The sequence below is a fragment of the Aythya marila genome, assembly GCF_965140915.1.
Source record: "Aythya marila genome assembly, chromosome: Z".
Lineage (NCBI taxonomy): Eukaryota > Metazoa > Chordata > Aves > Anseriformes > Anatidae > Aythya > Aythya marila.
Genome location: NC_139080.1, coordinates 377,005 through 401,249, shown reverse-complemented (window position 1 = coordinate 401,249; position 24,245 = coordinate 377,005). Strand labels below are relative to the sequence as shown.

Here is a 24,245-nt window from a genome sequence, read left to right as displayed (position 1 = left end):
AATAGCTCAAATTCTCATATGCGAATGGCCATCAGTATAACTGTTAAATTCTGAGGCTGGTAATCTAAGTAAGCAAAGTAAAATAAAATGTTTAAATATCTATTCCACAGGACTACAGGATGGGAATCTCCTTGGACTGGTGCCTCAGTAATTTCCCTTTAAATCTCTACATCTTTCGGCATCACATTTTTCAGACCAGAATCTCAGCTGAGGGTCCAGTTGCCCATCTCCTTCATCCTATTGTTAAAAATTCCCCACATAGAAAATCCAGTTTTTATTTCTGTGGTAAGTTATCATTCCCACAATTTTGCAGTTGTTCCTTCATTCTTTTCACATGGAAAGCACTTCATTCCTCAGATACCTATTTCACACTTCATATCCTCCATATTACATGTAAGAAAAATGATAGGAAAGAATTCTTCCATGGACCAAATTTCAGTGTTTGTACAGCGACCCCTTAGTAAACAGGAGCAGAGCACATAAAATGGAGTCAGACAATCACAGAATTCTTCAGGTTGGAAAGGACCTTTGGAGGTCACAGGGAGTACTTCTGTGCTCTAAGCAGTGCCAACTTCAAAGTTAGGATGAACTTCGAAGTTAGATAATTTTGCTTGGGGTCATACCTACATTTTTTCAAGAGAAGAATTTGGCTCTTGGATGAATGTGCAGTGTGTATTGCATTATTTGTCCTTGTGTCACCTGTGCTGACATTTAAACAAACCAGTTCTTTTTTTCTTTTTTTTTTTTTTTCTCCAGAATTTCCAAATAATTTGGCATTTAATTTCACAGAATTGGACCAAAACCAGTCTGCAACAGTAATGAATGTTGCAATTCTGTTTCAGACTCTCATCTGTGGCTTCATGTGTACTTCATTTACAATTGCAGATTGCCATTTTGAAGAAAAGAGCTTTTATACAGAAACATATCCCCCAAAACACTGGGTAAGTGGTGTTTCTTTTGTGCACAGAAATGTAGCACATTTTAGTTTTTCTCTATTATTTTTGGAGAACAGGATGACATTTTATTTTTGAGATGTTTTGTCCTCTTTTTATTTATAAGTTTATTGCCAGATACCTGCTGTAGATGTATCTTCATATTTTCAGAGCAGCATGTGTTGTTTGCACCCAGAACTCTGGTATAATTATACAGGTAATTTTTCAGTACATTTTTCTCCCTAGACTTGTTCTAGTACTATAAGCAGACTATGACCTACTACTAATGCTGCTGCTTCTACTGTTAATTCCATCTTCTTCATGCTGTGTGCATGTACATATCCCGGCTAAGACACTTCTCACTGACAACAAGCACTATCAGTACCAAATGAAAAGCAGTCCCTGCGTCAGCAGGTTTCCTGAACAGACCAAAGGCAGAAGGTAACACAAAGGCTGAGAGCACCATCGAAAAGCTCTAATCACTGGGACCCTAAACAACAGTTGTAACTGGGGGTATATTTTGCCTAATTTTAACGCAAGTCTTTTAGTAGTAATAATCATGTCACAGTCAGGTCTCACTGCACAAGATGTCTGCATACACAAAGAATATACATACATACAAATGCTGTAGATCATATCCTGATCTTTTAGAAGTTAGTGGGAATGCTTCTAAAGACTTTAATATATCCTGTTTTGGTTGATGTTAAGCGATCAGATGACTGTGATTCACTCCAGAATTTTCCCAGTTGTCTCAAGTTCATGTCTTTTTAAGGATAGAAAATGAGATGGTATCAGTGCATGCAAGTAGCTGCACAGCCAGCTGAGCTTGGCAGGTAGCCATGGTTTCCCTTCTCATAGAACACCTGAAGTTAGACAGCACAGATTACAGGTGCTTCTAACCTACGAGTAAGTGACTAGGATTGTGTTCTTACAAAATTCTTAATTTCAATAACTTTCTTCAATACTCTATCATATAGAGCAGAGTATTAAAGCCAACACTCAGGCACGTGCTTTTTTCTTTTTCTGTCTCATTTCATTCTCCACTTCCCTACTACATGTCATCTGTTAGCACTAATCATTTGTGCTTTGTGTTAATTAAAAACTTTAACAAAACTGGAAATGGTACACTGACGTTGCTTTTAAAACTAAGTTTAGAAAACTATGTCATTATATCTCTAATAATGATTCTGCAGTTTTTTCATAAGGCAAAAAAACTATTCTTGACTGCTCTAAATATAGCTCCTTTATTGCACAAAAAGCACAGTTACACACCTTTCTCTTTTATTCATGTCTGCAGCCATTATTATGTTATTAGTGTATCTGAGACTGGAACTACACCGTGATTAGGCAGCATTTTTGTCATTAGTGTTCAGATAGGTTTAACTGAAGTCAGACTTTTCCTTAATCTCATAGGTGAGTTGGAAAATGAAACTAATTAAAAATGCAATGGACTCTTGCAGAGTTATGAAAATTCCTGCACAAAAAGACAGTAAATCAAAATAAAAAGATTGGTAAAGTCCGGCAGTGAACATTAAGATTAGACTGATGAATTCACTCTTGCTACAAGTAAGTAATTAATATGAAGACCTAGTAAACACTGCATCTTGGGGTTAAGGAGAACAAGCAGCTGAAAAAAAAAAAAAAAAAGTATTTTTCATTTTTCCCTGCCCACATATGTCGTCTCTAAAGGGAGAGAAAATGGAGCTTTCAAGGATTTTTTTCCCCTGTTCTTCAATCTGTTTGACTGAAGATGACTCTGGCTCTGTGCAGTGAGGGCCATCTCCCACCCCCAGATCAATATTTTAATATGTCTTATCGGAAAGAGAATGAATTGTTTACTTTAAAACCTCAGGATCCCATAAAGGGCAAGGCAAAGGTGTCCACTGGAAACAGAGGCTTTCAACAGCTGACCACTGCTGTGACTCGTAAAAGAAAACCAAGATCTGCAATGATCAGAATACAGTGATAGTCATCAAAATGTCATACAACAGAATCTCAGTTCTGACACATCCTAACGACACACCATGGGATCATTTGCTAGTCGTGTGAGATGGTAAGTGCTTTCCTGTGCTTGCTTCACGTACAGAAAATGAAATGCTAACATGTACTAACAAAAATTAAATAGTGTAAATGAGTTTTGAATAATAAACACTTTGGCATATCAAGATGTCTGCAAATGCCTGTGGCTTGTGTAATTTAACAGGATTTAATGTCTTGTACATGGTGATCTCAGCCTGCACTTTCTATTAAAGAGATTAGGTAGCTTTAGGAAAAAAATAAAGTTGGTAGTAAGCACGCCTAGGCTTCACCAGGGTTACAGGAATGCTTCCAAGTCTGAATATATAAAAAGGACAATTTTTGTGATCCATATTCAGATACTTCTTTAAAAATTCTTTTGTTCTTCACAATGATCTTCTCAACTGGAACATTCTAGTAGTATTCTTTATATGAACATCTAGCAGAAGAAAAGCAAAAAGTAGGTTTTTCTTTTTCTGTGCTGATTATTTTTTGCTTTCTCCCTGTGCTAATCTGTTGTTCTGAGTTGCAGTACTTTTAGATGGTGGCCATTTCTTTCTTTCATTACCTTTTGTCCATGGAAATACTCCTGTTGAATTGCTGGCAGCTTCCATGTAGTTGTGGAACTATAAAACTGCCTGCTTGTAGTTATCTGGCTGTCTACTGACATAAACATTTCACAAGAAAGCCTAAAGGCTCATCTGCCAGTTCCCTGCTGCTGCTCTTGGCACTGTGTATGTCAGTGACTGTCCAACTTTACCTTAGCGAACTTAGAGTAGGATCTTGTGTAACCTTTCTTCTCTGATGCAGATATAATGCCAAGTAAAATGTGCGTGGGGAAAGGAGGAAACCACTTATATGGTTATGGTATGAGTTAGAAAACAATGTAAAAGTATGTGTGTCTATTTGGCATTAATTTCTAATTATCACCAGCTAAAGCATAGACACATTTATGAAAAATAGTCTCTGGACCTCAGCAAGCCACATCCTGACTAGACATAATGTGTTCTGGGTGTGACTGTGTGTCCCGTCATTAATTCAAAAAACTCAGTGCCACTTTGATGCACAGGATGTGCTGCATATCCTTTCCTTCTTTTGGAGGTGACTCCTTCATAGCTGTGATTTCACAGTGGCCTGACCTGTCTGTGGATCTGCAAATCTGTCCAACCACTCTGCATATGCATTTCCCCACAGCACATGCAGACTCAAAACACAAAGTCAGTCAAAGATAAAAAGCAATTGGAAAAGTTTTGGCCCTGCCCAAGCATTTATAGGCTTGCTTCTTTGACAAAGGTGGGAATGATGGAGCATCTGTAATAATCATGTTCAAAACACAAAACAATCTGACAAGGTAAGCAGCTAGTGGCAGTTCATTTCTCTGCTATTTACCATTTCTCTGCTATTTCATTCCACTTTCTCAAGCCAGGGCTGCTATTTTTGTAGTACCCCTCAATCCGTGTGTCACCTGGAGATCAGGTTTCTGTGCGGGAGCTTTTCCTGCAGAGAGCCATGTCCTACTCCCCTCTACCTCCAATGCTTCAGTTGACCTAGTGGCAGTCGCCCATACACAGGCTCTTATTTTGGGGCACACAGACCTCTGCTTCTCACAAACTGCAGCATGCCCTGATTCAAGCTAGGGAATGTCTCTCCTTAAAGCTGATACTTAAAGTAATGACCACTTGGTCTGAACAAGTACAGAACTGTGATTTCCCTCCATAGCTGTACCACATTCAGCTGATATGCCTCAGTTCTGTCAAACATATTTTACAAACAGCTGATGATAGAGATTTATGCCTCTCCCTTTTGTTTCTAAGCTGTAACGTACAATGCGAGTGCTGACAGCAGACTGGGAATAAAGCACAGGTGCTAAGGCTGTTACTGTGTGAGAATGACACATCATCAGGGGAGTGAATTAGGAAACATTAAAAAAACGAGACTGACAAGAAGGCTAAACCCATGGGAGGAGTTTTGAGGATCTGAGAAGTCTACCCATTGAATGATTTAACTTGCTTAACATTTTCTATTGCTAAAATGCTATCGGATCCAGAAGACTATAAGAAGGTGTAGCTTTCTTATATATTGGCAGAAAATACTCCCAAATACATAAAAATGTGAATGCATTTACTAAGCATAAAAAATTAGATGGATGTTTTAAAAGTATAATACTAATATGTTCTGTTGTCCCGACACAAAAAGACAACTCCTTCCCCTCTCATGAACACATCAGAAGGGTGCTTCCAGCCAGTCCATACAGCATTTTTTCTGAGTTAAAAAGTTCAAGCCTTCGGTAGCCAGAAGAAACCATTGCTGAACTAAGCACATATAAAATCTTACCAAATTCTTGAAAAACTGAAAATTAATATTTAATGTACTCTGCTCTCCCTGAGTTGTTTTTTTTTAATCCAATTCTAGGGGAGTATAGGACTTACTTTCCGTAGTCCTCCTTTTTCTTGAAGTTAGTAGGCTTCATTAGTGTTATCAATTAGTAATTTATTTTGTTATTGCTAATAATGAATGTTCACTAGCTGGCTTGCACTTTCACAAAGCTACTTTCTATCTGCACAGGATACCTAATGGTTTCTAATTCTAATGTCCTCCCTTCTCTGGGCTCCTTCTCTATTTTCTCTGCTGCTTTGCAGTATTCAGATGTGATCATAACATCCAACTGAATACCCATGGTTTAAGAAATCACTGTGCAGAAGATGACACTCAGTAACTTTTTGTATGCTCTTAGACCACTCCTCATGAATTTTACAGTTTCATTTTTTTAATACTTACTGAGGATGTGCAGAAAAGTTACTAGACTTGCAGGTTAAACACAGAAATGTACTCTGTCTTGTCAAACAACAACAAACAAAAAAACGTGAAGAAGAAACAATAATAATGTACCTTAGTTACACTGCTTAATTCACTGTTGGATGTGAAGCGTCACAGAAGATCTTGCACTGAATGAAACAGTTGGAAGAGAAGACCAACTTGCTGTCTAAGTAGGCTGGTTCTAAAACACTATCAAAAACAAGTATATGGAAAACAAATATAGTCTTTAGCATCATGACTCTGATCTAACGTATATCTATAGAAGTCAAGCACTTATTCTGAGTTATCTCCATCAATAAGAGAAAGGTGCAAGTCCTTGCAGAGAATGCTTCATCCCTCTCTCCATAAATTTGTCTCTTAGGGCAGCACTGATGACTTTCTAAAAGTGCCTGTCAGTTTCCTTTGCCTATAAAGGCACATTTAAAGCTACTTAGCTTTCAGATGTCTACAGCTAGCTGAGACAAAAATGCTGAATCCTATCTCCCACTTCCTTGGTGAGAACCCTGATGTGCCACATTAAGTATGCATACTGATGGTCTTTTCTCTGTGTTTTGCAGATCTTTGAAGTCTCCATGCTGAAGTCTGCATGTGTACATGTTACTTCTTCCATGGACTAACAGTCTACTAGGAGAGCTGTGGAGTGTGACAATGGTGTTTGTGTCCATTCTATCAAACGCCATTATCACACTAAATAGCTACTGGTAGATCAGACATCAATTCAGAAAAGTATATGAACTGTAGCAATACATTCTCCTACTGTGCTGTGGAATAAATAAGCTTTCTACATGTCAGGATGACTCCTTTTACAAGTAAACCCACAATAATACGTGGGAAATACATAACTCTGTGCATTTCCAGATTCGCGCTGTAAAGCACACAAGAATCATCTGAATCACAGAATCATAGAATTCTGAAGGGATCGTAACACCAGTGTTGGCAAAGTGGATTTCACTGCAGTCGATGCAGCTGTAATTACTCTACCTCTGAAAAACAAGGCTGGCTTGGGATTTTCATTTGCCTGTTGGATTGACCGTGACAATAGAGTACTGAAGCCAGTTACCTGATGTAGTCAAACCCTGGCTCTTATTTTGGTACCCCATTCAAACATACAGGTTTCAAACATTAATTGACTGAGATGCTTGTAACACTTTTCAAACAGAACACCTTTCAAAATGTTGATAAAAAGCTATTACACCCAACTGGAAACAACATTTATTCACGTTTCAAATGCTTGCAGCTTTGTTCCCTTCCATATCACAACTGTATATACAATTTCAGCACTATGCTCAAGTCCATCATTTTATGTTCTGAACCTGCTGTTTCGGGAAGGGACATAATTTCCTCATAGAAGTTCTCCTGAAAACTTTTGTGAAGAATAAGAATCAACTGTGGGAACTTTCAAAGGGATTAATGAAAGCCAGGAACAAACAATGTAACAGGGAGCCTAAATTCCATTAAATAATCCAAGATTTAGGTTCACAGGATATTGTTTTCTGATTTGCAAAGAGTGGTAACCATAATTCAGCATGTTCACGGTTCATCAGCATGTGCCAAATTTCGATTGTTAAGTAATCAGGCACACATAATGAATAGGAAGCTTCCTATGGCTGTATTTAAGTGATGTGTAGACTGCTGTTGGAAGATATATTTATCCTTCATATATTATACAGCATTTCCATTTACAACCAATTTCATTACAGTTTTTCCCAACAGAATATGCTCAGTAAGTTACTTAATTTTATTCTCTAAACCTTGTTTTCTTCCAGGAGTTATTGCTGTGCAATAGTCATTAGCAATGCATACTGCTGAAAACTAACAGAATAACTACAATATTGTACAGTAAAATTCAGTTCTAGTCCAGATTTTTGTAAAAAGAATTCTCAGCACCTCAAATGATAATAACAACCTCTGGACTTCACAGAGAAACACAGAGCAGTTTCCCTATGCCTTATATATATCCTAACTGCTCTTTGTAGTCTCCTTTTCCTTTTGTTTTCATCTGTTCTGGAAACCTGCACTGCCCCTCTGCACAGGTACCTGATAGAGCAATAAAAGATATCTGAATGGAGAATAATCCTGTGGTCTTCAGACTAACCAGTGCAGGAACACTCTTGCATAGGGAAGAATACATGTATAAAGCTTACTGCCTACAGGGAGAACAAAGACTGTAGGAAAAAAATGAAGAAGAGAGGGTAATTTAAAAGTCAAAGTTCTTGTGATTTAAATCATAGGAACTAAGAGATGGGCATTATCTCCTGAGCTCTAATACACATAGTATTATTTAGTGTTTTGTCCAGTACATTTCTAGGTATTTCAAGGATGTTAACATTTACTTTTTTAAATAAAAATATATACTCCAGAATGTATAAAAATGTGTAAAAATTTCCTTTGTAGCCTAATTTAACTAGGGTGATCTTGTCAGCAGTTCAATCCCATCTTCAAAACTGAGTTTCTGAGGCAGTAAAAAATACACAGCTAGATACAAAGCCTGTTGTTTAGTAGCTTCAAAGTGGTTACACACTAGGCAAAAATGAGAAGTTTAAACCAGGGATGGCCCACACCTGTGTGCATGGAGTATACTTTATTATTAGCCAGATGCAGGAATGACTGCACAAACAGCTCTTCTGTTCAGGAATAGTCCTGATGGTACAGGTTCTACAGAGTGCCAAGGCTAGAGACAAACACAGTGCAGACATTGTCACCTTCTGCCTTCTGGATCTTACCAATGTCGTTTCAGCTTGCAGTTCCCCAGATCCTGCATTCCAGAAGCACAGATCACCCCAGATGGGCTGACAGCCATTTATGAGGAGTTGCTTTTTTTCCCCCTTCCAATCCAAAATAAACATCAGGCACAGTGACAAGGAAAGGGAAGGAGCAAAGTCAACGATAGAAAATATGAAGGAGAAGCGGGAGTGAGATGGTGGACAGAGGAGCACAGAAAACATTAAGCTTGAGGAGCAAGGTGCTTCAAAGGTAGAAAAGGAAGGTGGGGGTTCAGACCCGAGCTAGATCAGTACCATATGAAGGAGACTTTATTACCTTTATTGAGGGACAGCTAAAGCTGAGAGGTAAGGCCAAGAACACAAGTGAGAACATGTAAACACCCAATGAACACAAACCCTTTGTTAACTTTGTTAACCCTGGTCCAGCATCAATCATGCTAGAGCCAAGGTAACTCCTCCAAAACCATTTTTGTAGTGTCACACCCAGCAGTGCCCTAGGTTCTGGGAACACAGTGCAGCAGCACTAGCTGTGATACTGCACAAATCCTGTTCAGCTGCATAAGGTTTAGCTCTGTAATACAGCTGTACTGATTTCTGATATATTCTGATAGCTGTACTGAGTCTGGACTACTCCTTAGTAGTCACACGCTGGCTCAAGGTACCTTTCATGTTCCTTCAGAAACAACTCTCACATAAAAGCCCTTGTATTATTTGAGTTGAAAATGTTTCAAGGTATTGAAATACTCTCCATATGTAATGGCTTATTTCAGATGCTAGCTCTTTGGCAACATGCAGACTTCAAACCTCTATCTTACAATAGGATTGGTGCAAGTGCAAAAGGACTGCGCCACAGGGTTAACTGTAGAGTCAAAGAAGTTTTCCTGGGAAGCAAGGAATTCTATGGAGAATCACACATTGTCCATCTTTAAGATGACGACATCACTTTGTGAGAAACTTAAAGATCCTAGCCATCTTTATGTAGGACAGAAGGCACAAATGTCCAATCGAGAATAACTCTGTCTTGTATTGAAGTAGGGACATATAAGTAGGGAAAAATATTATCAGAATAGGAATATAGCAGTACTACAACATGCAAAGATCTGGGAGAGAAAACAACTTTTCCAGAGCAGCCTGAACAACAATACTGTGCAAAACTTTTACTAAGTGGCATCTTAAATATTTTGATGTTTACACTGCAGCTGAACCCACAGTCTCACAGGCACAGACACACAGAAAGGAAGATGTTCTCCAGCAACCCATGGTGCACTCAGAGGCCACGACTCAAAGCATACAGATACCAATACATAGAAGGGTTGTAAGACAATCCAGGCAGATGGCTTAATTTATCTTCAAAACCTTGCCCTATTGTTAAATCTCAGGTACCTACGCCATAGAATCAGCTCCTTTTTTTGCTGCTGGCATCAGCATCAGGATGACTTCAAAATAACGTCATTAGTAAAAGACCAACATTATCCTCCCATCAGAGCCTTGGTGCCTATCACTATTACATATCCTCAAGAGAAGTTTTCACAAGATGGGACAGTGCTACTTAATGCTCCGAAGATATGAAGTCTCTAGGTTCTCTTGCTTTCTTGGGCACTGTTTTCTTAATAGTCGGTGAGTTTGGTAGAGTTTTGCTTTTCGTGGATGTTGGTTTCCTCTGTTTTTGATGAGTGGATCGGAGAGATCTCAGCCCCAGCATCTCACAGTACTTATTGCACTGGTGGAGGGCTCTGAACTGCTCAATGAAGGAAATGGAGCAGTTGCCTTTAAAACCTTTGTATCTGTAGCAACAAAGAAAAAACAAAGCCAAATGGGATTTCAAGATTAATTTTCAGCACAGGGGAGGCAGAGTATGACTGTTGACTCAAAAGCAACTTGACAATATTAAGCAAGTCTCTTCCACCCATGCTGTTTTGAGAAGCACTAACTCTTTCACAGATATGCAAAGTGAGCCATTAAGATGTGAAAGAAACCAGGTAATAAGCAGTGACAGAAGACAGAAAAGGGCTGATAGGGCTTAGCTCTGCAGCCTGGCTATTCTTTTTCATTTTATTTCATTGGTAACATAATTGTTTGCTGGCTAACTTTTCCTTGGTAATATACAAATGAAATCCATCATACATCATTCTCTATAAACAGTGTTTTTTGACTACCAGGAAGAGACAAGGTTGCAGCAGGAGGTGTTGTCAGAACTGGAGGCTGTTTTCATCCAAGCGTGTAAATAACTTCTCTGCTATGCTCTTCCCTCGCTCAGGATTTGACTACAAGATCTCCCGGAGCCATGCCTCTTGGGGAAGAAGGATGTAAGGAGGATTCCTCAAGAAAGCAGCCTCATCCAGCCTTCACAGTTCTCAAGCCACCAACTATCTCCCATTGCTACCTCTCCCTTCTTCAGCAGGCTAGAAAAGCCAGGGAGAAGACAGAGCACATACTTCCCTCTTCTGGTTGCTATCTTTCCCTCTGGTACCTGCTTTTTAAGTTGTATCAGCATTTCAATGGCTGCGGCAGCTTTTTAAAACTTGCACCTGCTTTTTGAAGGAGTCATTTTTGGCCAGACTGACAAGGCAGAAAAGGGAGAAGAAACACTAGGGTGCTCTTCTTGTCTGGTCATCTTAATAAGCTTGTCTTCTACCCTATTCTCTTGGTTCACTGGACATACAAAGTCCTCAGATGTATATTGTGAGTTATCACTGCACAAAACAAACAAAAAGATTTAGCACTGAAATTAACACGATATGATCCCTGTACAGCATTCCAGAGAACTTATTTTCTCATGCAGATTGCACAGTGTTAAAGAAAATACCATTGCTCTGAGACATTCAAACTCTTAGATGGATAAACATCTCTATTGCAACACGTTTTGCCAAATTTTCTCCTAAAAAAGAATGGTGCCAGTGATGAAAATATAATGAAATTCCTTACAAAACAAGGGGGGGATGATATCTGTCTCCACATCTGCCCAGAAGTGCTGCCTGATGCCCCATCCGTGGAAGTGCCCAAGGCCAGGCTGGAAGAGGCTTTGAGCAAGCTGATCTAGTGGGAGGTGTCCCTGCCCATGGCAGGGGGCTTGGACCTAGCTGGTCTTTGAGGTCCCTTCCAGCCCAAGCCATTCTATGACTATACCAGAGGCTCAGTAAGAGAAGGAAGTGTTCTCTTGCTTCTCTGGGGAAGTAACAGACTTCTGACCTTATACTGGAGCTCCTTTACTACAGCCATCAGCAGAACATAATTTTCCCAGACAAACCTGGCTGTGCTCAGGAAGAGAATCTTATCAAGCATTGATGGTGACTCCAGAAGCTACTCAGAGCAGAGCAATACACTGCCAGCAAATGGCAATAACTTTGACTGAAATATTCTGATTAATTTACCACGAATATTCAACAAACCATTGGATCTTTCCAGTAAGTGCCAGTGGCAACAAATAATTCAAGCAGCTGTTGTTACAACACCTTGCACAGTCATGGTGTGTCACTGCTGGATGCTGCAGCAGCGTGTGTAACACAGATGCAGCTGCCAATTACCTATCTGAGCAGATAAGGAGCTCTGTGCAGCCTTTGGGTAGCATCTGCTTACTCTGGTATCTGAAGTTCTCCATTTCTGCTGCAAGACTGATTAAGAGCCTTCATTTCTCCTGCAGGTTGTGTAGGTGTTTTCTGCTGAGCTGGCAGAAATATTAATGATAAAGAATCTTCAGGGCTAGCAGTTCAGTAAGAAGTTTTGCTGCAGGGGATAATGGTTATTTTAATTTGTGGTTGCACCACACACTGTCTTGTTCTCATTTGTTTTTCTTTGGTGGACATTTTACCGCAGCTAAAGGAAATCTCTTCATGGGGTTTTCTCCCTCACAGAAAGCTCAAGAGCTATAAAATTCTGACAATGTTCATTTATTTGTGGAAATAATCCTGGCATGAAAAAGTTGAGCAAAATTATCCCACTTTTCTCATGAAATAAAGGTCTGTCCAAATTGCTTTCCCATCTGTATTTAGTATTTGTCACTTCCTCTATGTCTTTGAAGGAATGTCTAGACAAAGAGCAGTATCAGTAGCTTTTGCTCATACAATACTATAAGAGACGCTTTAAATGAACAACTGAATGGTCTAACTAACTTCAGCTTCAGAATTCAACAAATATTACCAATATTTTTGGTAAAAAAGGTAAGAACATAAATATCTTGTGAACAAGGGACAACATTTATATTAAAAACATCATTTCACTAGCTTTACTCCTAAATAGTCATCTTCATTTCCCTTCTCTTCGAATAACAGATTTGCATTTGATCTTGGTGCTACAGATGGGGCCTAGGTAACATTCTTTGTCCATTTTGGAAGCTGAGAGGCATGACTGAGCCTAGCTTGGCTCTGCAACATGCACACAGCTCCAGTTCTTACAGTGGGCCATAGGAAACTAATCTAGAGATGTGAGACCAAAGCTTTGCATCTGAGATCTCTCAGCTGTTTGCTGCTTGTTAGTCACCGATTCCACACAGCCCTCCCTGGATGCTTCCAGACTGCATCATTTTTCTGTACAGGCATAATGAACACAGCCCTGTTGTAATTTGGCAGGACTTGTGAGTTTAATTCAAACCATTCCATGCTGCTATAGCTTCTGGTATGTGTAATAGGGAGAAGGTCTGCATTAGTGAATGTCTTCCAAATTGCATGGTCCATATTGCTGTCACGTGTTCTGCATTCAGTAACACCAGCCCACTGACTATTTCAAGCCATGAGAAATAGGTCTTCTGTTTTACACAACTTTCTCTCTTAATTCACTGACTGGATGTCTGGTGAGCAAAACACAGACAGAATTCCAGCTCTCAAAGCTGGCAACTGGGGTCCGGCCCAGACCAGATTCTCCTTAAATGTGAAGGGTGAGTGCTGAATTTGTCCCCAGGCTTAAACTCCCCAGTGCCTGTCATTGCCATGTTGGGTCAAGCCAAACCCGTCACAGTCTTGAAATCAGACAGATTTTCCGATCCACTTCTGGCAAACAGCACTCCTGTTAATCACCATGCCTGTGGGTCACTCTGTTTCTGTTTCCTTCATCTTTTTGTTCACCATTCTTGGATAAATACCTGGACAATTTGCACAGCTGCTAAAGTGGTTCACTGCCCACACTTAAAAGCCAGTCACCAGGTTGTACTATTCTTGTATATGTTCAACGAATGTACTAAATATCATATCTAAAGGAGCATTTCCTGACTCTGGTGCACCCCAGTGGCTACTTCAAAAAAAATACTTTCCAGGCTTTCCTGATTCTAGTTAGGCTTCACCTTTTATTGACAGAAACTGTATTGTGGCTACTTCACTGCACTGGATAAACTACATTTTGCTTGTCAGTTCTTTTGCTTTCCTATTCACTGATAAAACAGCCACAGAAAGGATAAAAGATCATAATTGTGTTGAAGGATGTTAGTTGTTGAAACCAACCATCTCTCCACATGAAAGAAAGGAAAGATAAAAGACAAAGGATACATAAATACTCATTCTGAAATGTTTGTTCAGACCTGGAATATGAGTCTGAACCAAAAAAATAAAAATAAAAAATTAATGGTAATGAGCAATGCTGAATATAGGTATGAAAATTTAATATATGCTGTTTATTACGCTTGGTTTACAAGAAGCACTGGGGGAAAAATAATGACCATGAATAATTCATGACAGTTGCCATATTTGTTTTTGCAAAGCCATCAATAACAGTTTGTATCATGGCATTAGATTATTTGTCAGCTTGATTACACTATGAGCACAGAGGCGGGAAGGGGGGTGATTTTTTTTCAGTTTCTTTTTTTCCCTGGATCATGGGTTTAATTTTAGAGTGAAATTAGAATTGTATTTAATTTCCATCCCAAGAAGAAACAATACGATTTTGTTTACATTCACCAAGGATCACAGAAGCATTTCCCAAGAATATTTTTGTTTTGCCTTGATGTAATCAGTATATGCTTAGAGAACTGGAGGACCTAACTGTGATTGGTGAGGTCATAACCTCTGCAAGGAGTGGTTGCTGGGGATTTGTATAGGCAATAGTAACTAAAAGTCAGCTTTGTGTCTTCTCTAACAATACTGTTAAAAACAGAACAGAATTGCACTGTAAGTTCTGGTTAAGTATGACTATGTATGTTCACCCCGACATGTAAGATATAAAATCTCTCACTAGCATGGTCGTACAATACCAAAGGTAGCAATAACCTGTACTACAGATGAATTCTCTGTACTTGTTTTTCCCATTCAGGTTCAGTGAATTAAAAATCAAATGGCAGATTATTAATGCAGCGGTGTCCTTTCTGGGAAAGAAGCATGAAAGAAAGATACAGAACCAGAAATTATTTTTTGTCTTATAGCAATATCATTAGCTATATGTCAAACTAAGTGACAATATTTTTAAGAGGTTATACATGAAGGGAATTCCCTTGTATATGACTGAGATGATCCTTACTACAGCTTGCATTGTATATTTGTTTTCTCACTTCACCTTCCTCTTCCTTAGGCCAATACGTGTTTTTATATGAGTAATTGCCCATAGTGAACTGGATGACATCAGCTGAAGTCCTTCTATAAATCTCCTGATTCCAGAGAACAGTGTTGCCCAAATAAAATTTGTATGACTTTGTTTTACAACCGGACGATGCAATTTCATTTCAAAAGATATTTCAACTGATTTAACTTCGGACCTTCAGCTAAAAGAGTAAACCCACGTAAGTTTTGAAGGGATGCCAGCCTGCAAGCATTAAGAATTTTCCCAGAATATTCTGTGGTCAAATTCTTAATAATATAAGACGTTGTGAGGGCTTTTCTCCTGTACCATGCATATATAAACAAGTTCCGTTTCAGTATAAGGACTGAGTACATGTGATCAAATCTGTTTTCTTCTATCAGTTTCTAAAGGAAGAATAAGAATTTAAAGCACCTGTCACATGCATTTACCCAGAAAGCTGTGTAGGATGCCAGGAAACAGAATGTTGACAATACAACACAGCCAAGTGTGTGTGCGTTGTGGGAAGAATAACATATAGTCATTGGAGAAAGAATGTGCTTACAGAAAACCATACTGGAAGGAGTACCTTTTTCTGGTGAAAAATTATGTAGCCATAATGACTAAAGGGTTGAATCACTGCATGTTCCAGGATAACTTCAAACTGGTAACACAAAGTACATCACTACAGTATGCATTAAATCTCTGGATCTCATTGCAATCTGATACTACCGGGGAAAACAATATAGTATATTTAAGGTAAGAGGTGAGCCTCTGAATAAAAAAATATTAACCAGTGTGCTTTTCATTCTCTTTATCTTTGTTTCTCCCAAGAGGCAGATCTGGGAAACAGGCAAACCCGTGGGGCGAGCAAGCTTGGGGAACAGTCACGGTGCTCTTGTTGCAATACAAGAGCTGGGATAGACAGTGGTGACCATCCTTCCCTACAGTGGTAAATGCTGCATCTAGATTCTTCCCTCTGTACAGGAAAGAGCTGCCACTGGCCAGCATTTCAAGCAATAGTACAGATAAAGTGGACTACAGTAGGACCATGGCTATTTTGCTGCCCCCTGCCCCTTTCCCTTTCCAGCAGACAGCTGATTCGGATGGCTGCCTTCACTGCCTATTTCTGTCAGTGGCTCTGTTTATCTGTGACATAATCAGAAGCTTTAATTAACAGAAATTTAAGAGAAGTGAAAGAAAGTTAGAACATTAATGGCCTGTATCTTTATACCTATGCTTAAATCTTCCCAAAAGATCCAAAGCTATTACAAAACTACTAGGAAATGGACCTCCTTAAGTATTACGAAAAGATCTTTTGTTATAGCTCAGAATTGTTGCCTTTGAGAGAGAAGGGCAAGACATACCAGAAAATCTCTTAACACATTTCCTCTTTATATCAGGTAAGCGGTCTATACAAATCTGAATAGACATCTTCCTTCCACCCATGTATCTGACAAGAACACAAGCTCGAGAAAAGTTAATGGCCACTGCCTACTATGGACTCGACAATCCTTTTGGGTCCCTTGCAACTCAGGATATTCTCTTCTGTTTCGCCACAGGCAGAAAAACTAACTCAGAGGGTTCTAAGTTGAAAACAGAGCCTCTGTAAAAGCTCGTTTTGGAAATACATATTCTAAAGCATTGACACTTTTGCTAGCTGCAAAAGGGATTTTAGCTTTGTTCCCCCATGTAGTCCTTGCAAAAAGGGCTACTCCTCTAGATCCCACAGTGGCAGATTTTCTCTCTTCTTTCAGTGGAACAGAGAAAGGGGAAAGGGTCATCTGAGCTACTGGCAGCAGGATCTAGTAGTAGGGCTAGGTATGTATAAGCACTTGTATTTGTATTGGCTGGGGCAGGTGCTGGAGAGTGCAAGCTCAGCTCGAGCTCTGGCTCCAACAGCATGCTGGAATCAGAAATATTTCCTGTGGTCAGAAGCTCTGGACAGCACAGACAACAACAGGTCTTTTACTGTACCCCAGGCTGGAGCCTGTGTTGGCCCTGCTTTTTCAGCCCTACCTTCCTTCAGCTGACATACTAAGTAGCCTGTTTGTAAGTTACCTGAGACCTTGATTTCATTCTTGAGAAGCCCTGTGAATAAGCCTATTTTAACGCAGGCATAAAGCAAAAGCAAAGCCCAATCTACAGTGTAGATCCATCCCTTTAAACAAAACAAATGTGTTTCCCTTATAGAAGGGTTCCCGTAAACATGAACAAAAAGAGGAGTTTAAAAGAGTCTGATGCATATTGCTTTCTTCCAAAGTTAAAGCAAGAATAAATTTCCAACGGACCCTCCCGCAAAATATTTACACTGTGAGTTTGATGCATAAAGCAAAACCGTGCTGTAGCAAAGCAATTTTTCACTCACCCTTTGGCCAGTGTTGCTATGCCAACATCAGTTAACTTCATTCCTACACCTACAAGACATCAAGGAAACAGAGTTTGTGTTACAGTAGAATTTCTGCAATATTTTCAGATTCAAAAAAGCCATATATGGAAGCCTTAAGTATTATTTTATTTACTGATTCTTTTTTTTTTTTTCATTTTAACAATTTGTCACTATTTTTTGAACATTTTAATGTACCCCAATTAGAACCAAGATGTTTGTGCTCTGTATCACTAGAAGTCAAACTCATTACAGTCATTTACAGATAGCAAAGTTACAAAGAGAGCATAACTTATTTCCTGTCTGGATAGTCACTGGCAGGAGGGATACACTTTCATGACTGCATTTTAAGAAAGATTTAAAGTCTTCACTTATGCACCTGCCTATATTCACTTGCAGGTTTATGTTTTTGGTGCTTTGCAAAACTTGCACCACAATGTTTATCAGTAAGAATTTTGTATTTGCTTTGCTAATCAACCTGGTCAGTCAACCTTGTTTTTACTTTTTGGATGAGAATGCCCAGATCCTTTTCTACTTCAGTATTTCCAAAACTTTTTTTTTTTTTTTTTTTTCATCCTGTCCCTTTGTTGACTTCTTTATAGGCAAAAAACAGTTCTGTAGTACGCATTTTGTCTGTACAGAAAAACAATGGTCTCAAGACCATTTTCCTAGGAGAACACTCTCACAAATCTCAACTGAAAAATGCAGCCAAATATTCAAATGACAGGATGATCATAGAGGAAGGCTGTTTCTCTTCAGCAGCAGCAGGTACGTTGTCCTTTTGTGGCAACAATCATTGTAAACAATCATTGTACAGGTTCAGATACCATTTCTGTCATTTTCCTTCCCTCAGGCTAGGCTGTTGTTCTTTCTTCTCCCTTTTAATTATTTCAGGGGCCTCGTTTAGATGTTGCTGATTCCTGCTTTCTCATGTTAAACAATACGGGAAGTATTTCTCTATTTCTTTAGCCAGCATCTGCCTTTCTCTGTTTCAAGTACACGTATGCATATTGTGTTGGGTACAGGCCCAGCATATGAGCAGGGAGAGGGAGTCACACCCATAGGAGCATAAGGACCGCATTTGGTGTCTGTGAGGAGTGTACTTCTTCACCATTCTTTTTTGGAAGGAATCTGCTTCTTCAAACCCAACCAGGACCCAAATGTGGAGCAGTTGATAAGTATTTAAATATAAGAAAAAGCGAACGAGTAGGATGTTATTAAAAACTGAAAATCTTTAACCAACAAGGCATTTCATTAACATCTGGGAGGTGAGATAATCAACCAGATGACTCATATTGAGTGTTCTGATTTACTGAGAAGACATGTGGAAGGACAACTCTCCCATTAAGAGTGTAAGATTTATTTTTCCCTTTTCCAAACTATTTTCTTACAACGATTCAAGCTAGTTAAAAATTCCCTTTCTCTGCTGAATAGATAAATGTCATACTACTGCATAGGTCAATATGTGTTTGCTGCTGCTACCACAGTAGGGAACTCGTGCATTTCTTTCTGTTCCCTAGGGTAACGCACACACATAAATACAGTGCACTCAAAAGAGGCTAGAAAAGTAAATATCCTTTCTCTCTCTCATATTTTTCACTCTGACATGCATGAGATTCTTTATAAAAAGAGCACATGCTATTTGAACTGTCTGAAAAATCTACACTTGTATTACTTCTCTGTTTGCTTTGCCAAAGGCACTTGCAAAGAGTAAGTCTCAGTGCCTAAATTATACTGAAAAAGATTTCAGTGGAAATACATCTGATGTCCCCATTTAATAATTTGTCTGCCTCCTCTGGCACTATAGTAGCTTAAACTGCAATTTGAAGAATTATAAAAAGTTTTGTATAGCAGTTTGTTTTTAATCATGAGGGATGGTTTTCATGAAACTAATCTTGTAGAGTTACTGTTATGTAGTTGTATTGCTGTGATGCCTCTGGGTCCACACACAGCTCTATATCTTTACTGTGGCAGCATAAACATTCACTGAAAATTCCAGTTATGAGACATTCTTGTTTGCATAACAGATTCAGATTGAGCATTGCTCCCAACTTCTTGCTGCTAAATGGCTCAAACAGCAACATGCTGATGGAGAGGGAATCAGAGTGGCACACTACTTCTTCAATAAGGCACAATGTAGGATGACAAGGGCTGTTGGAGGTTATGGCACTTAACTTTTTCATCACGGAATCACAGAATGGTTGAGATATACATTAACAGTTTAGCCCTACGCTGCGGACTGCCCTCTAGTGCACTTGGAAGGCTCCTGAATTCCTGGTAAGACCATCCAAGAAGGCCAAACCAAAAGGCTGAGAGACACAAACTTCTGGAGCTTCCGGGGTGCAGGGTAAACAATATATCATGTATGGGATTAACAAGACATGGGATTTAAGAGTATCGGACATCTATTCATGGAGAGAGTGATGGCATGTATACACAGCTCCATGACACATGATCCAGAGTTGCCAAACTGACAGTCTCAAGCCATAAATACACCCTGAGTAGCAGAAAGCAGATTTGTCAGATAGGACACAAGATGAACCACATGAACACAGGAATACTGCTTCTGCATACATCCTGCATAAGGCAACCCTGTAGTGTAGTCTAAAATCTCCTAAGCAAAACCAATTCACAGTATGCACACCTATGTGCAAAGATGCCCTAACAATATTATTAGCTGTGGGCCAGGGTACTGTCCCCAGCTGGAGACTGCCCATTACGAGGATACAGGAGGAGCACTTTCAGCATTGTCAATAAGCCACAGAATACCAAGAATAACATTGCTCAGAAGTAAGTCCCTGGAAGCCCTGAAGCTATGGGATCTGACAATGAGCACAGCCATTTTACTGTTCCCCCTCAGACAACTCACCTTGCAGGTCAGTGACAAGCAAGCTCCCATTGGTTTTCTCATACACCCAGTGCTGGAAGGTGCAGCACTTCTGGCCAGCCTCTGAGTCTCTCCTCAGGAAATTGACTTCTTTGCCATCCCTGACAGAGTATTTCACAAATTCCCCAATCAGCTCCTCCTCCACTGTTGCATAGGGGATGTTATTAGCAGGGCGATGAACAAGAAAAATAGGAATAATCCTGAAATGAAAGGGTGAAAAATAATAAAACACGCTGAGCTCTGGCAAGGAAAGAGTAAGAAACAGACAAATTAGCCGGTGATCTCAGAGAGTAAATGAACAGCAACCAAGTCAACCAAACCAGGAGACCTAGTTTAGCCAGAAAGACAAAGAAATCCAAGCTAGGTCCCTTTATATCTAAAGATGCATCATAACAAAATATCAAATAAATCAAATAAAATAATAAAATCAAATAAAATGTTGCTTGGAGTTTCAGGGTCTTCCCAGAGAGAAAGACTGAATATAAGGTGAGAAAGACAATAGGTTGGAAGGAAGTATTTGCTTCACTGGCAACATGAACTTCTTGGTTGCCAGAGCTAATGCTATCTGGAGAAGCAGTGTGGTACCTTACCTCACAGATAGACTACTTCTGCTTGTGCTTACACTGGGATAACTCAGCATTTTTACTAGGCAACATTCTAATATTACAGTATAAATCTCCAAAATTAAAACCTTAGAAGTATGCAAAAAAGTGTCATCAGTGTATATTAGAGTGGAATTTAATACTGCTGTGAGGTAATTTTGGAAAGCCATTCAGCAGGAGTTCGTCACTTTATCAACTACTTTATGAACATACTTTATCAGCTAGCTGACACGTGTTCCTGCCATTATCTCAGAACAGATGGGGGGATGACTGTGACCAGTTTTACGTGAAACAGGTTTCTAGTAGCTTGCTTTCTTAAAGCCAGACTAAAGGAAAAGCAATGGGTCAGGGGTTAATAGAAGTGTTAGCAGAACTCCACTGTGCGTGTATCATAAGCAGTATTAAGACCACAGAATCCCTTTCTCTCTCCTTCCTGTCTCTTTATAAGTGTCTAGCTGCCAGCCTGCTGCTCATTATATGGCAGTGCTCTCTCTATCCTTTTCTCACTTCTATAGTCAAATGTGCATAGATGGGCTAAGGCTGTAGCTTTAAAGCCAACTCTGGAGAAGGCAGATGACTTTTCCCTTGCTCTATTTCCCTTATAAAGTGCTCCTTTAAATAAAAGTTTGCTCTGACAAGGACAGGCTAGAAGAAAGTAATCAAGCCCCGAAATTTTGAAATCAAAAAGCAAACCAAAACATGTATGCGCACATCATCTCTTTTCTCTGCTAACTGCTGTCTTCCAGCCAATTACTTAGAATAAAGCAACCAGATCTAACCTTCTGTGTGCTTGCTATTTACACCAGACTTCGTTTTTGTAGAGTGCATGCTCTCTCTCTCGTATTAAAATTAGATGGTTATATCCCACACCTAGAGAAATCTCTAAAAAAGAAATTTTACCAGGAACAATATGTTTCCAGAAAAGAGGCTGACCTGCACAAATATTTTCACTTAAAGATTTCACTGCCATCTCCAATACTATTTCTAATGCCAAAAAGGTTGCTTTAAGGAACCTTTCCAGAGGTTGCATTTTTAGTACTGCTGAAATTACGTTTTTTTGAGAAACCTTTGTGTAGAAGCAGTTACAGCCACAAGGTTTTTGCTCAAACTTTATTGTATAATTACAAAAATACTCACTGAAAAACGCTACGAAACAGTTCTAAGACTATAGCTATCTTTATAAGGCTTACGTAACAGCTTCATTTTTTTGCTCTGGTCTGCTTTTTTCCCTCACAAACCCAGCAACATCACACTGACAGTTTTATCTAAGAGCTGCAAAGAAAATAAAACAGCAATGCCGAGCATGCACACTGCACACAAAGTATCCAAATGGAGTTGGTCCAGCCTTCCTCTTCCCTTTCAGTTCTGCGTAAAATGGCTGCCACTGTGAATAGCATGGATATCAATTATCCTACTTAGTAAAGACAGGAAAATAATTTGCAATAAGAAAACTGCACACTGTATCTGGTTAGCAAAGGCTTAGTTTTTTTGCAGCTTGAGTCAGGGCATTAAAATGTTTTATTTAACTGTCTGTGGATAGGATCCTCGAGCCAATTGACTTGATTTTTTTATGGACACTGCTGAGAACACAACTCTATTTTTTTTCTTCAGTAAATCATTGCAGCTTAGCAGACCTTGTATCATCTAAAAGGAGATACAGATCTAGCCTGCTGTCAAGCACGTAGGTCTTATCCTTGAAACAAAGCAGATGGAATGTCAACCATCCATTGCAGTTTCAACTCTACACAGTAGTTTGACACTGGAACAGCAAATCCTTTGAAAAAGTTCTATTGCCAAATCTGCAAGGCGTCATCTCCCAGCTTCAGGGGCAGAGATAATTCTGTACACATATTTGTGAAATGGAAAATTTCAGATATGAAATAGACCATTCTGTGGGAAAATCTAGAATCAGAGTTGAGGTTTGCTGGCTTAACTAGAAGAGGGTAGATTTAGATTAGATATAAGGAAGAAATTTTTTAATATATGGGTGGTGAGGCACTGGCACAGTTTGCCCAGAGCGGCTGTGGGTGCCCCATCCCCAGAAGAATTCAAGGCCAGGTTGGATGGGGCTTTGGGCAAATTGATCTAGTGGGAGGTGTCCCTGCCCTCAGTAGGGGGATTGGAGATAAATGATCTTTAGAGGTCCCTTCCAACCCAATCCATTCTATGACTCCATGACAAGCCTCCTTTTACGTAGAAAACTTGCCAAAAAAGTAACTTCATACCAGCTACAGAGTGATCATGATTTCTCTCAAGGTTTCATTTTTAAGGGAAAGTTGGAAGGTCTGACTTATTCCCTACTGCTCTTACTAGATGATATTAATAGTATTATATTCTCCACCAACATGACTATAATTTCCTCTAAATTTATAATGTAAACAGGCCTTTTACTCCTAGATCTCTGCCACTTACTGTCTTTACTCCTTATCTTTTTTCTAAAGGAAAGGGAATCTCTCATGCCACCTGGATACACAGTATTATTTACTAAGCCATGACTCCAAATGTTCACAGGACTCCTCTTTCTTCTTTAGAAATCATCCCCAGCAATTGGTGGGCAAGTGAGGCACAGGACTGTGTGGCACACGTAGATGTGTGTGTATGCGTGGTACTCACTCTGGAACTTCTCCAAAGCCTTCCAAAGGTTCAGCTTCAGCTGCATATATCTTTGCATACTCTCTTGCAGTATTTTGGACATAGCATTCCTATATTACAAAGAGATATCCATATGGAATATTATTCAAAACACTTAATAGGTCAGCTGTTTGAATATTTCCAAGACAGCTTTTCCCCACAATTCTTGCTTGCAAAGGACTGAGGAATCTTACCTGCAGTGCTAGTTTGTAGTTCTTCTGAACTAGGTCATCCTTACTTTTGGTCCCATACGTGATAGCATTGTGCACTTTGAGAACGCAGGGATGGCCAGGGCTGAACACTGGTACAAGGCCTTGCATCACTTTACTCCGGAAAGCTTTCCGATGCATGCCTTCACCAAAGTGAAATTCTTCTGTAGCTATTATTCCATGCAGGTTCCCACCAAAATAACTGTCACTGATGAAATCTTCTCTGAACATGAGCTGCATGAATTCAATTTCTTCCACACCTAAAACACAATGCCACTTTGTTCTACACATCTTTCTGCAGTCACAGGGAAAGGGATGGACATGGGAGGATGAATGTATCTCTCTATAGAGGGTTAAAGAGTAGGCTCTATGGAAGCAGAACTTGTGTCCTCACTTGTGCTAATATGAGGCTGGGACATCCCTCCTCCAAACATAGTTTGTTGCTATAGTTTATTGTCTAAAGCTAACACAGAGAAAGGCGGCAGCTCAGTTTCATAAGGCAAGAATACAGAAAGTATCACAAAACTTAGAGGAAAATATAACAAATATTTAAAAACTGTAAGGGTAG

At 39.4% G+C, this 24,245-nt stretch overlaps 1 protein-coding gene across 5 annotated transcripts in view; it reads right to left on the bottom strand.

Moving 5' to 3' along the window:
• LOC309890183 (alpha-protein kinase 2-like) overlaps positions 1–24,245 on the bottom strand; it is a 70,044-nt gene that overhangs the window by 19,731 nt on the left and 26,068 nt on the right. For 3 of the 5 annotated variants that reach the window (XM_082783827.1, XM_082783826.1, XM_082783825.1), the window contains 5 exons: positions 23,663–23,937; positions 23,451–23,539; positions 20,218–20,435; positions 17,331–17,379; positions 9,893–10,272 (listed from right to left, as the gene is read on the bottom strand). In XM_082783827.1, coding sequence (XP_082639953.1) covers positions 10,038–10,272; positions 17,331–17,379; positions 20,218–20,435; positions 23,451–23,539; positions 23,663–23,937 — 866 coding nt within the window. In that variant the 3' untranslated portion in view covers positions 9,893–10,037. Of the gene's footprint in view, positions 1–5,837; positions 5,955–9,892; positions 10,273–17,330; positions 17,380–20,217; positions 20,436–23,450; positions 23,540–23,662; positions 23,938–24,245 lie in introns of those variants that run through there. The other 2 variants (XR_014319389.1, XR_014319390.1) reach the window with 1 other exon arrangement.